Source organism: Cupressus sempervirens, chromosome 11 (assembly GCF_028749045.1).
Source record: "Cupressus sempervirens isolate cs-2001-9-10 chromosome 11, ASM2874904v1, whole genome shotgun sequence".
Classification (NCBI taxonomy): domain Eukaryota; kingdom Viridiplantae; phylum Streptophyta; class Pinopsida; order Cupressales; family Cupressaceae; genus Cupressus; species Cupressus sempervirens.
In genome coordinates, this window is record NC_143128.1 from 86,431,365 (window position 1) to 86,445,874 (window position 14,510).

The 14,510-nt window shown below is 36.5% G+C and overlaps 1 protein-coding gene across 1 annotated transcript; it reads right to left on the reverse strand.

Annotated features, from left to right (window-relative positions):
- Positions 1 to 7,956: 7,956 nt before the first annotated feature.
- Positions 7,957 to 9,841, reverse strand: LOC149528345 (xanthotoxin 5-hydroxylase CYP82C4-like). Its single transcript, XM_089810348.1, has 2 exons — positions 8,895 to 9,841; positions 7,957 to 8,743 (listed from the first exon to the last, which is right to left on the reverse strand). Exons 1-2 carry the CDS (start codon positions 9,807 to 9,809, stop codon positions 8,114 to 8,116), a joined length of 1,545 nt encoding a protein of 514 aa, XP_089666474.1. The 5' UTR covers positions 9,810 to 9,841; the 3' UTR covers positions 7,957 to 8,113.
- Between the last annotated feature and the right edge of the window lie 4,669 nt (positions 9,842 to 14,510).

The window sequence follows — 14,510 nt, forward strand, 5'->3', positions numbered from 1 at the left end:
TTATCTTCTTCAGAGATAAGATGGGTGTCATGCAGAATAGCTTCCTCGCTAAGAGGGAGTGTTAATTATTGTTAGTTGGACAACTGTTATTTCTGACCCGGAAATAGCAGCACTATTTATGGGTAGCTTGGACAGCTGTTCGTCCTTATCTATGAATAGCGGTTGTATTTATGGGTGGTTTGGACAGCTGTTTGTCCACTTGCCAAAAATTAGTAAATGGTTATTATTTACTAATTTTAGAGATTCCCTTTTGGACACCTTGCAACCAATTCATTATTGGCTGTTGAGTTGTCTTAATCTCAGCCGTTGGTTTGTTTTAATCTTGGTCGTTGGTTTACCAACGAGAGTAGTATAAAAAGGGGTCTAGGGGGCATTTGGAGAGGTAGGCAGGAAGCTTTTGGAGAAACAGTCTTGCAGTGTTAGCAAGGGCACAGGGCGAAGCTTTGGTGAAGCTGTTTGCAGTGTTAGCAAACAGTCTTGTAGTGTTAGCAAGGGCACAGTGTGAAGCTTTGGTGAAGCTGTTTGCAGTGTTAGCAAACAGTCTTGCAGTGTTAGCAAGGGCACAGTGAGAAGCTTTGGTGAAGCAGTTTGCAGTGTTAGCAAACAGTCTTGCAGTGTTAGCAAGGGCACAAGAGAGAAGCTTTTGTGAAGCAGTTTGCAGTGTTAGCAAACAGTCTTGCAGTGTTAGCAAGGGCGCAGTGTTAGCGCAGGGATAGCAGTGAGAAATATCAGCGGGAGAAATTAGGAGGTTGTCGGAGTTCTGCCAGTGTGAGGCAAGGAATTTTGTATCTCTTGATTTGCTGAAGTTTAATATAATTTCTCATCTGTAGAACTGGTTTTCCCTTAGGGGTTTTTCCAGGGACAATTTGTCCGAAAATATTGTGTTGATTCTGTTGCGCATTTCTTTCCGTATTTTAAGTGAAGTTGCAGTTGTGTTATTTTTCGATATTAGCTGGGAATTTATTTTCAGCAGTTTAATAATCATTTACGATAGGAGATTAATAATCAGTGACTGCAATAGTTTGATTTTTCACAGTGGGCGAGCAGAGAATTCTTTGTAGAGCAGTCGATCCTATGTTTCACGACGCATGTACTGAAATTATGTGCAGTCAATTTAATGTTTCAACAAAAATAGTTATGAAAGTGATATTATATCTGCATTGAAAGAGTGGAATCAATAAATGTCAGGCACGTGACAAATTTCCAGATGAAGGCGAAATAATAGATTCCACTGCGCTCTCAACATATATGGATATGGAATTCACATTCCATTATGTTGTATCTAATTTCAATATTAATGGATTAGGGAATTGACAAATGAAGAAAGATATCAACGTTGAACGGGAATTTGTATTTAATCTTTAGAAAGTTAGGTTCAAAATATGCTTATTATTTTTGAATGATAATAGACTCACTACATCTCATAATTCAATCATTTTTTACATTACACTTGAATAAATCAATGTTCAATTTCAATGGGAAGTTAAATTGGTTTAGCTATTGCTTTATGTAAGGCCGAAAAAATAACCAAGTTATTGTAAAAATGTTTCACTAAGTTTAAACAAGTATATACATTTGAAATAGTTAATTTGTTACTTGTTGAATTGATATTTGCCTAGCTGGTAATGGAATAAGAATAACAAGATACCTAAATGATGTGGTTGTTTACATAAACATGTTTTCATTCTTAGGCACTAAACACTCTTTTATCCTTTAAACATAATTGCTCTGTTATAAGTATTGCATTTTTGCTCTCAAGGAAAATTTGATGAGAAAATGAAAATGATGACACTACTTTTATCTTTAATATCTACGATTAATAATAAAGAAATTATATATTTTTACAATAATAAGAAATTAAGGTCCATTTGGTTGTTGGCATAGGAATTGAAAATTAGGATGGGAATGGAAATGGGGAATAGGAATAGAAAAGGACAATTCTAATCTTGTTTGGTTCACTGGGAATATATTAATCCATTGTTTGGTTGTACAAAAATGGAATAGGAATAAGGTTAAGTTTTGTATTTTAAAAAATATTTCTTTTAATTTTTTTTGTTTTTTTAATTATTTTTTGGTTATTTTTTTTAATAATGGTAAAAAGGTTAATTTATTTTCATTTTTATTTTATTCATTGAAGTTAATGAGAAATATAATTTATTTCATTTTTTTTAAACAAATAGATATAATATAAAAAAATGTAAAAAAAAATAAAATCAAAAACTCATTAAACTAGTAAAATATGTTCATTTATATACGAAAACACACAAAAATTAGTCTCCACGATAATACTTGAAAAAATTATGCACACACAATCACAATGGATTTGAAAATATTATGTAATTTGAAAAAATCAGATTGGGAATAGGAATGGCCTATTCCAGTAACATATTTTTTGGTATAGGCATATGCTCATTTTAGGGCCAAAATTGGAATATGCCTTCCTATTCCCAATTCTAATTGAGCGTACCAAACAATGAATATAAAACATATTCTAATTTTCTTGTCCTATTCTAGCAACCAAAAGGGCCCTTATAGAATAGGAAAATTGATGATTTGAAATGAAGACAAGCAAGAGAATGAGTGAGTTGGAGTGGAGCAGGGGTTTCAAAGGTAAGAAAATAGGACATGGACAAAGATGATGCAAATGAGGATGAGTTTTTCCAGGGTGGTGCTTGCTTTGATCGCCATTGCTTCATTGTTTTGGTTTTTCTTTTCTCTGAAACCCTTTTGTTCTAGTGCTTATTTGGTGATTGTGGTGGTTTTTGTATGTTTCTTCTTGTGGGTGGTCAAGTTCCTTTCCAATTGGATGGTGATGTTGGTTATGGTTGAGTTTCTTAAGAGGGGATGCTTTGATGATCTTGGCCCTCTTACTTCCCTCCACTTTTTTAAGGTTCTCTCCATTCTTGATTTGAAAACTCTCAAGGCAAGTGGTTGGATGTACCTTAATGTCTTGTGGTTGTGGGTAGTAGGTTATGTGTGTCTTATGAAGGTGGGCTTCAATTAGCATATACCCTTCTACCCCTTCTACCTATGCTCGATGGCTTATTGTCTATGTTGTTTCTCTTTGGAAAGGGATGGTGGGATTATTTTGGAGGTATTCTTGGATGTGCTCAGGTTTGAGTCTTTTAAGAGGATGGACATTTTTGTGCTTACCCCCATCCCTTTCTTCTCACTTCTTAGATCCCTTTTCTCTTTCTTTGTGGGTTGGTGGCGGGAAATGGGCTCTTGGTTGCAAGTTTGATGGATGAGGATAGTTGTGACAATCTTTAGGTTCTGTGCAGTATCATATTTGTGGTCATCCTCTCCTCTGTACTTCATTGCATGTTATCTATCATATCAATCTTTTTTTGGGGCAGATGACAGTGACTCTTTGGTTACAGTAGTTACACTAGAGTTGGTGTGTGAGTGTTTTAAGTAGGGATGCATTATTGTGCTTTCCCATCTCTTTCCCTTCTATTGGGATAAAGTCCTTTTTTTTTGTTTCTTGTCTTGACTACACTACCTTTTGGGTTGGTGGGGATTTCTTTAGAGATAGAGTTGTGTGTGATTAAGATGGTTTTTTCTCCTTAGCTTTCTTTCTCTTGTTTTTCTTATAGAGGTGGCATTGTCACCTATTTAGGTGGAGTAAATTGATACAAGTGAAAGCTTTTCTCGGAGTAAGATTCATTTGTGTAGGGTGGGGGATCTTTTTAAAACCCCTATGGTTGGTTTTCTTTAAGGTTAAGAAAACCTTTGAAAACCCTTAATTGTGTTTGGTTAGGCTTAGGCCGATTTAAACTCATGCTTTTAGGTGACTTTCTTTCTACTTGGTTGGTTTGTTGTTGTTATGTAGTTGTCTCACTTGACTATTACAACTAGTACCTTGTTTGTGTTCTCTTTAGATTGTTGATTCTCTGTTCCTTGTTTGTTGATGCTATGTAATGTCTATCATTCATAGTTGTTAAGTTCAAGGTTCTTCTTAGGGAAAAATCCTTTTGACACATGAAAATATATATTTTTCTTTAAGCAATGATACAAAAGTCATTGCATGAAGTGGGATGTAATTACTTCCAACTAGGACTCTAGCTTCACCTTACATTCTTGGGTTTCATCTTCCTTCTCCACTGCCTATGTTTCTTCCTAATTGAGCCACATTGGTCTTTTTATCGACACAAGAGCTGTACCATTTTGGGGGGTTTGTGGAGTCTCAAGCCTCTACCATGGGGGATTTCATTGTACTAATGGTTTAGAAAAAGTCTCTTGAGACATATCATTTGTACTTTCTTTTCATTTCTTTTTGGAGTAGAGTTCTTCCCATGTGGTTTTCTCTATTTCTCCTCTTTACAAAGTATTGTTATGATTGGGTACCTCATTAGGCCATGTTATTAGGACCCAAGTTTTTTTCCAACATTGTAGTTGCTTTTGTTTCTTTCTTGCATTGTTTGTAGTCGCATTGTTGCTCATCTTAAGGGGGTGTTAGATAAAATGATTGATTTAATTACATTGATTAAATTATCTTTACTCCCTTCTTAAGATTTCTCTTTATGCACTTGCATTGCCATTTAATAATTAAATGATAATTATTAATTGTTATTTACCTATTAGAGTTCCCCCTTTTAGGTTTTACAATCTCCTTTTATAAGGATTGATCCATTGATCAATGTTAGACAAGTTTTCGCCCAACTAAGGATATCATTAAAAACCTTCAAACTTGCATATATGATCAAACTAACAAGTAAACACAACCATAACACAATGCAACTCATAACACCATTATTTGTTAACTAAGGAAACCCTGGCCAAGGGAAAACCCTGGTGGGAATGGTAACCACAAAATGATCCACTAATCAAAAGTACCTTGTGAAAGATATTGACCATGTTAGGATTCTATTACGTCTGTATATTGTATCTATCCTTGTTAGAGGACTGGGCCTTGTTAGCAGTTGGTATTACAATACAAATATCAAGCTAGACCCACTTCTCAAACATGCATACACCATAGTACAATATGTACGTAAAAGGTATAGATATAAAAATCTTTCTGACAGTGTTGATATCTTCAATATCGGATTTGTCCTTTGGATGCCTTCAAAATTGATCATATATCTGTATTGTATTTTACCATCATCAAGATTGCATCAATACTATTCATAGAAAGTGTGGATTAAACATTATATCATTACAATACAATGCCACACTTATTACGAACAAATAGTTCTTCCTTTGTACTAAATTCTTTCATTCTGTCGACCTTGCTACTTGATACCTTGATAAATCTTTTGAATTAACTTTTCCACATGGTTAACATCTAGGGTGTCATCCCAACATTGTTAAGTCATTGTTTTGGTAAATCAAAACAATTCCTTAATCAAAATTCCTTTACTCTGTCGTCTTCTCTATCTTGTGTGTCATAACCCATACTTGGAAAAATATCCATAATTTGACCTATACAATGAATCTTCTTGAGTACTTTTGACCATGTACTCTATACATCCTGTACTACCTTCCCTTAACCATGCATAGCCTCAAGTACTTCCAGTAAACCATGCTAAAACACATACTTCATCTATTCACTGTTTTCTGCAAAAACACTTAGACAATTTTTTAAGCCCAAGTATCCAAAACTCCATAATATATTTTTCCCTCTTCATAGTAGATGTATGTTGCCATAAATGACAACCCTATATCATCCTCTTACATCCACTTAGCCAAATTGCCAACAACAATAACATTGTTAGCAATAACATCATTGATGATGACAACGACTCTATTTTTTTCTAGCCCAGCTACATTGAGTAGCCATTGGAAAATTCTTTGCTATAGCTTATGAATTTTGATAATAAATAGATTTAAAATGCCTATTTTAACATCTATTCATTAGCTTTAAATTTTTACCTACTCAAATTTACTAAATAAGGACACCTATCAATAGATTGTGTACCCTCTAATATTACTCTTCATTAAATTCATATACCCTTTAAATTCTATTAAATTAAATGTACTTCAATGAAGTCATTGGTCTTTCTTGATCTCTAATCAACATGTCCTTTTAATGTACATCATGGCGAATATCATGTTCTACTAAATGCATAGATATTCCTTAGTATTAGTGCACCTTTCCTCATAAAATAAAGGACTGTATGCTAGTCATGGGAGAGGATAATTAATTCTCTTGATTCATATTCGTTGTCTATTTGAAAGGAAAGCCATAACTTTACTTAAATTTTATTGTATTTTTTTCTTTTTCTTTTTTGTTTTTTTGAGTGCTTTTATTTTATTTTCTAAATCATATCTTAAGTATTAATGGTACTAGGGACACATCCAATTTGTGTGTGTATTTTAAATCTTGATAGTAGGTTATGATAAATGCATCCATTACTAATAAACAATTATTAACACTCAATTGATAGGAATACAAAGTTATCATTGTATGAATAAAAGATCTTCTAGAATGCTTAAGAGAAACTAGAAGATTTAATCAACCATCATTCTTGAATGAGTGACTAGCAATGAGTTGCAATGTGTTATCCCTATTTTTGAACATGAACAATTTTGGAACTTTTCACATTAATATCCTTCGAGTGGAAACATTGAAAGTTGAAGATATCTTGAGTCATTTGCAAATGCTAGTTTTCTACCTATGATCACATTATGACAATTCTAATAAAATTTGATGGAAAATTTTTTTATGGTTCAAATGTCACCAATATTTATATTTTAGTACTCTGAACTCTTTCAATTTTAATCATATATGAACATGAAAATTAATATTTTGGTGAGTGTTGGCTGCACTATATGCACATGAAAATTAAAAAAAGGCTAAGTTCCACAATCATGTTAAATATTGTTAAGATTATGAATGACATCGATATGGTAAACTAATTAGCATCATCAACAGCCGATATGGTAAATTAGAATTCTGCCACTCTTACTGTTCCAAGCGGCCACCACAAATAGATGTCATCTCAAAGAAATGTTCTCTCATGGGAATACGATATACACAAATGAAAATGTGTAACTCAATTCCCTAAAAAGAAGTTTTTCTGATCAATCACAATGGTGGCAGGATTTTGGTGAAAATAATATGGTTGTTAATGGCTTTATAAATCTTCAATCAAGTAAAGGTTGTCTCTACAACTGGACTGGTAGAAAGACAGAAGATGGTTTCGTTTAAAAGGATATAGAAACTTTAGAACAAATACCACCAACAAGCGTAGAGCCAAATTGTACAAACTTTGCCAATTTCTTGCAACAAAAATTGAGCCGTGGAATAAGTTACAGAGCTTGTTTTAGTTGGAAATGCTCAGGTAGACATGAATGCAAGATATGGATACAAAACCATTTCAATGAATGAAATAAACAAAGCTTGCAGGAGGTTTGCAAAATAAACTTTTTAGACATTATGTCAAAACCTTCAAGTAAATCCTATTGACAAACATGTAATAATGTGGAAGCTCTTAAAATCAAACACAGAGATGTATTAAAGCCAATGAGCTTGGTCAACACTTTTAAAATCAATTAAGTTCAAAAGTCAATAGAGATTAAGAATTACATTGGGAATACATATAGACATTTGATTGTTGCCTTATCAAGAGTTGGACTGTTTTGAACGTTGACCAAGGTATGACAAAACAATCAACAACATGCTAGGAAGAGTTGACACATATTATACCAAATTCATATGTTCGGAAAGAGTTGAACAAGACTTCTGAGTATATGTAAGCAAGAGAAAATAGGATTGTAAAATGTAATAAAGACAAATTCGAAGGGCTAGGCAAGTATGTTGTTGAATGCTTAGCATCTGCAAAAACCAATTTACTTCTCACGTGCACACATCATGAAGAGCTACTAATTCTTGGTTAACTTTCAAAACATAACTTACATACATACATATATATCCACAATATGCTGAAATGAAACTAATCAACACATAACTTCCAATTACTCAAAAGTAGAAATAGTTTCAAGATAAAATGCTAAGTGCTAAGGCTATACCATTATCCATTAATTCCATAGAAAAATTCATAACATAGAGTATGATTATTGTTTGAACTATAAGGTTTATGCCTTATTCCAAACTACATCAGGATATTAGAGATTACATAGAGTTTGTGAACTAGATCTAGATCTATCTCTAGTATAGATGATGGGGGAGACGCGGTTTTATGATAGCTTCCAAAGGTACCACCCTAGGCATTGTCAAGCCAGGCCCTTCATTCATGTCCATAACTGTTCCAGGTGGGACAGACCATTCAAAGCTATGTAAGAAAGTTGCGAGGGTGAGTTGCACCATGTTCATTGCCAGCACAGCACCGGGGCATCCTCTTCTCCCCGCCCCAAATGGAATGATCTCAGAGTCATCAGGTTTCATTTGTATGTTGTACACATCTAGCTCCCTGTCCATGAAACGCTCTGGTATAAACTCTAGTGGCTTATCCCAAAATCTTGGGTCCCTATGAATTGCCCATGCATTCACAAACATCATTGTTCCTGCAGGAATATGATAGCCTCCCACAGTGCAATCCTCAATAGATTCGTGTACCGAAAGCAAAGGTGCTGATGGATGGAGGCGCATAGTCTCTCTCACTGCTGACTGCAAGTATTTTAAATGGGGTATGTCTGACTCCTCCACCAATCTGTCACGCCCAACTTTAGAATCAAGTTCCTCTTGTACCTTCCTCATTGCACGTGGATTTTCTAATAACATTGACAATGTCCACTCCATGGCAACTGAAAGTGTATCAGAACCTGCACTAAACATAATCTGCATATGTAGAAACATTAACAAAAAGTAAATCAATTTTGACTACTTAATACTTTTAGCCTAAAAAACAGTCGCTAGAATATATGAGATGATTAAAACCAGGGAGCAATTACACCAATGACTTATGAGATGATAAAGTGCAAACACTTACAGCAGTAGTTGACTTGATGAACTCATCTTTGTCAGGAATTGAATCACCATTCTGGTCTGCCTGAGCAATGAGAACATCAACAAAGTCTTCCATCTCTCCCCCATGTTTTGGTCCTTTCTCCTTGTGCTTCTCCAATATTGTCTGCATATACAAGTCCAAATGTGATTGTACCCTGATCATTGCCCTCTCATACCCTTGCAAATCAAGCCACTTCAACCAGGGAATATAATCCCCAATATTCACACACCCATGATACACAAACGACTCCTCAATCGCCTTGGAAATAATCTCCTCCGAGACACCCGACTCAACTCCAAAATACTTCTCATTAATGATCATAGACATGAGGGTCTTGAAGTTCAAGAAGGAGAAGAACCTCTTCATGTTAACAGTCTTCTGCAGCTGAGCCTGCTCAAACAGAGAAGCGACTCCTTTGCGAAGTTGTTGGTATCTCTTGGGAGCAAAAGATTGGATTCTTTTGGGAGAGAGAAGCTCAAGAACACAAATCCTTCGAGCAATTCTCCAGAAGGGGCCATATGGAGCCCAAGCCACCATTGAATAATTGTACCCCAAATGCTTCCCTTGTGAAAGCTGAGGCTTCGATCCCAAAGCCTTGTCATTCACAGTAAAACACTCTCTCGCTAACTCTGCAGAGCTTATGATCAAAACAGGGCGGCTGCCAAATTTGACATGCATAACTGGGCCATAGCGTTTAGCAAGAGAGGCTAAGATCTGGTGAATTGGCCTCTTACTGTCTAGCAGAATATGGAAGTGCCCAATTAAGGGAAGACCACTTGGGCCTGGGGGAAGACGGTTCTTCTTATTAGAACTTGCAAGGCTTTTCAGTAGAAAAAGGGAAACATAAATTGTAGCAAGTCCTGCCACAATAAGAGGCCATGTCATTGTTAGCTCCATCTCAAACCTCTTTTGCTTTCTGAATGCTATTGAAAGTACATGACTACATGACTATATATAGTGAAACTCTTGGCAGAAAGTAAAGAAAGACTGCCGGAGAAGATATAAATATAATAGCCCAGTCAAAACAGACTGCATGAGATATATTTTGCATATTCCGATTCAAAGGCGTGACAGAACGTGCCAAATTATTTGACTAACTGAAGTTATCCTCTGATTTAAAATATATTCCAAATTGTTAAACTTCCACTAAATCCGTGGGCGAGCAGATTATTCTTTGTAGAGCAGTCAATTCTATGTTTCAGGACGCATGATTGAAATTATATGCAAACGCCCATATTCAAGAAAATAGATTTCAAAGTGTGAATGTAGATTGAAACATTGGAATCAATAAGGGCTCGTTTGGTTGCAGGCGTAGGAATTGAAAATTAGATTTGAAAATAGGAATGGGAATGGGAATGGGGAATGGGAATAGAAAATTGTAATTTAAGTCTTGTTTGGTTGTATAAATTTGAAATTGAAATTGGAATAGGAATGGAAAAATAATTAGATTCAAAGATGAAGACCTTATGAACATGAAATGAAAAACTATGATATTGAAATGAAAACCAACGTTTGGTGCTCATTATTTTGTGATTTTGGTCGATCGTTGTGTTCCATAACCCCAAATAAAACCTACCTAGGTGTATCGTATGTTTTGGGTGGGCTTTGTGATTTTCTGCTGTAATGATGTGCGCCTCTTTTGTTTCTCTTCAAGCAGCTACATTTAAAGGTTGCAATATGTGCGAAGTAGCTATTATGTCAGGCATAGGATCACCTAGTCTCGATGATTGCGAAAATTTTATAGGAATGCCAAATACATGCAAAACCCCCACTTTGTCATTGCTCACACTCTGCCATTGTTCGCTGCTCACTGCTCACACTCTCTCGTTGTTCGCTGCTTGCTGCTTGCTGCTCACACGGATCTTATGAAATGGCAGAGTATGAGTGAGAGGTTTTTGACTGGGTAAAAGGCTCCCACGGACTCGACGATTTATACATTTTTTCAATTTTTGGGAAAGTCAAATCGGGAATGGGATTGGCCATTCCAATTACAAGTATTTTTAGGAATGGATAAAATCCCATTTTGGGCTAAAATAGGAATTCGTAATCCTATTCTCCATTCTCATTCCGTGAACCAAACAAAGAATTAAAAACGTATTCTAATTTTCTAATCCAATTCACATCATATTCCAGCAACCAAACAAGCCCTAAATGTCAGGCAGGTGAGCAGATGAATAAGAATAGATTCCATAGCGCTCTCAACATAAATGGATGAAATGTCCCTTTTCTGATTTTTCATGATATTTCCAACCTCTAATCAGATCTTTAAAATCAAACAACTGCTATCACAAAGATCCACCAAATTCCTTAAGAAACCCCAAATCGGGTATGTTGAAAATAGTGCTAAAAGCTTCACAACTTCACAAATTATTAATGAATCTGAAAATGGAAATTTTTACAGAACTTTCAGCAGCATAACAGCCTACAAATTGATATTTCCAGATCCGTATAGCCTTTACACAACAGCTCGAAAATGTAGGACCAAAACTATGCTCATCGGGCTCCCGAAATAGCACAAAATATGCTCGGAAACACCACAAGAACACTAATAATCTATCTCAGAGTTTAATCACGTCCCAATATATATATTCAGCTCTATTTTAACAGCTTAAAGTATAAAATACAGCAGCAACCAAAACTGATATAAAATACTCAACCGGAAACACCAAACTCTTACAAAAATACACCCGGAAACTCACAAATCTGCACTGTTCAGCACAAAGGCAAACTCTGTATGAGCATGCACATGGAATGGCTTCAAACTCCCGTCCTTAGCCTTCCTAGAAACCTGCAAACTCCCATTCTTGGGTCTCCCTGGAAACCTGCAAACTCCCGTTCTTGGGTCTCCTTCTCCACAGGTTTGGCAGCCTCTGAAGAATAACAAAGAATGAGTGAAAATCAAGTCTAGAATCCCCCCAAAATGCCTCCAAACCTCTTTAAAAAGGGCATAACTGTAACTCACGTCCAAGAGAGGTTAATGAAACATATTTTAATAATAATTATCATTTATTAGTCCAACGGTTTCCAAAGATTAACTCCCTTTTTTCGAAACTTCACTTTCTTGGGCCTGCCTGTCTTAGCAAAGATTATTATTTTTTAATTATTTGAAAAGGGGACATGACAAGTCCTCCCCTCCCCAAACATTGCTTGTCCTCAAGCAATGGCTGAACAATAAACCAATCAATCCTCCTGGATCCCAAATGTAGTCATGAACTATACTACTACCAATTAACACAGACTCCTGCAAGATCCTCTGCAATATGACCAAGAGGAATCCATAATCAAACTGGCAATTATAGCTCAACCAAACTCCAAAATCACCATTACCACAGTCAAAAACCCATGAGACACAAACTCTTAGAATATCAAAACCCAAGTAAAGTGGACTACCAACATAGTAAATACCATCAATGCATTCCACTGGCCTATATGGAATGTACAATCCAACTCTGCAACAATGGTGAATGCTCTCAAATGAAACTATACCAAGTATGGAGAATCCACACACTATACAACTCCTGCAGTCAACACAACTCTGTAGATCATTGGCCACTGTCTCATAACCATAACTCCCATGCACCCCTGATGGTGAAAAGCCATCACAAGATAAACAACAAGAAATGGAACCCAAACCAAATTTTCCATGAACAAGTGATACAACCCACTGTGACTGATCACTAGCTAAGTCAGGAGATGTCATAGCCAAAGGAGTAGAATCAATAACAACACTTGCTGAAGCATCACTCCAAAACTCCTGCTCTAAGTCATGTATTATCAAGCTATCAACTACAAAACCTGTCGCCATGTCGTGCCCATCACAACTCTCATCTCGAGGCATCAAACTATTCCATAATTGATGATAAGCACTAGGAACCAAAGTACATCTCTGTATCATAATCTCATCAACATGGTCATCAAAGGTAAATTGATGAGCGTACCTCACAGTGTAATGCCGATAGAATGCGCCAATCTCAGTCAGTGGCTCAGACTGTAATCCAGATGAAACTAACTGCAATTGATCATCAACCATGTTGGAACTGACTACTACCTCCAAAGATATCACCAAGGGAGTAGTATTACTATCAGGAACCATGCCAACTGTCGACTCACCAACATCACACATGACCTTTGATACATCTCTAGTCTCTGTGCCTTCAGTACTAGAGGCCACCACCCTATCAGGCATACAATAATCTGCTACAATACCCAACTCAACTAAACCTGACTCTAGTGGGAATGAACCTGATATGCCAATGTTAGTATCAAGGATCGATGCATCCCCATCTCCACTGTCTCTGACAATCTCAGCCATGGACATCCTTGAATCACCAAACACCATAGCTTGTGACTGTATAGAATCAGATAAAGATTGTAGTTGCTCTAACTCCATGTTCACCTTAGCCAAATGAAACTGTGACTCCTTGAAAGTCAACTGTGTACTCTCAAGAATCTCAGAAGTCACCTCAAGCTGCTCAGTAAGCTCACTCACCTCATCTTCCTTGGCCAACAATGCATCATATGCTGTACTACCCCACTCCATAAGATAATCTCTGTCAGCTACCAATTGCATATAATTCTGTCTCAAAATCCGAATAGCCTCCCATAAAGAGTGGATCTCTGTCAAGGAAAGATAACTTCCTTCCTGCTCATCACTAGTAGGAGAACCCCATCCATAAACTGCTAATAATTGACGAGCAGCATCAAAATGTTGGCAAGTGATAGCAATGTCTCGGTCACTAACTCTCAACTGATTAGACACATGATGGCATTGGCTTGACTGTCTCCTACAAACCTCCTTTGATGCACTGTCTAAAGGAGTATCCTCAAAGTTACTAGTCTCTAGAGTATTACCATCCATGTCCTGTGAATCAACTCTAAAGCTCATATCAACATACAGAGTACCAAAATTTGTAGCACTGCTGTCCAACTCCTCTGTACCCAAAGAAACTAAGTCTTCAAAATTGCCCACTACATCCTCCTGGATGTCATCGATGCCAATATGATCCTGGGACTCATCTGTACACACTGCCAAATATGAAAGATCATCAACACATTCCAGCAAGTATGGTCGACTGGATATATGAACAAAGCCCAACACCGGTGTATAAAAACTAATACCAACATCAGACAAGATACTGGCACAAGAAAAGACAACACCGTGTAATCTGCTAATCAAATCCATGATAGCACCCAAACAAACACTGCGACCAAAAAGTGTTAAAGATCTCCAGTCAACTGAATCCCAAACACCAATATAACAATCTCGTGTCCATATCCGTAAACTAGAATCAACTGGTAACTCAAGCAAACTCCTCACCTGAGTAATATGACCAATACCAACTAACTCCACATACCTGTCATGATAAGGTAATGAAGTCACAATACTATCTTCACTCACCTTCAGCTGGCGGGATAAATCATGTGAAATACTACCTGCCTCAACCTCATGTGATGAAGCATCTAACTGCGCCTGGTACTCTTTCTCAGCAAATTCATGAATGCTCAATGTCTGCTCATCTCTACTAGGTATCTCACCATCCTGCACAACAACATCCTCATAATCATCATCTGAACCCACTACACTGTAGTCACTGCCTG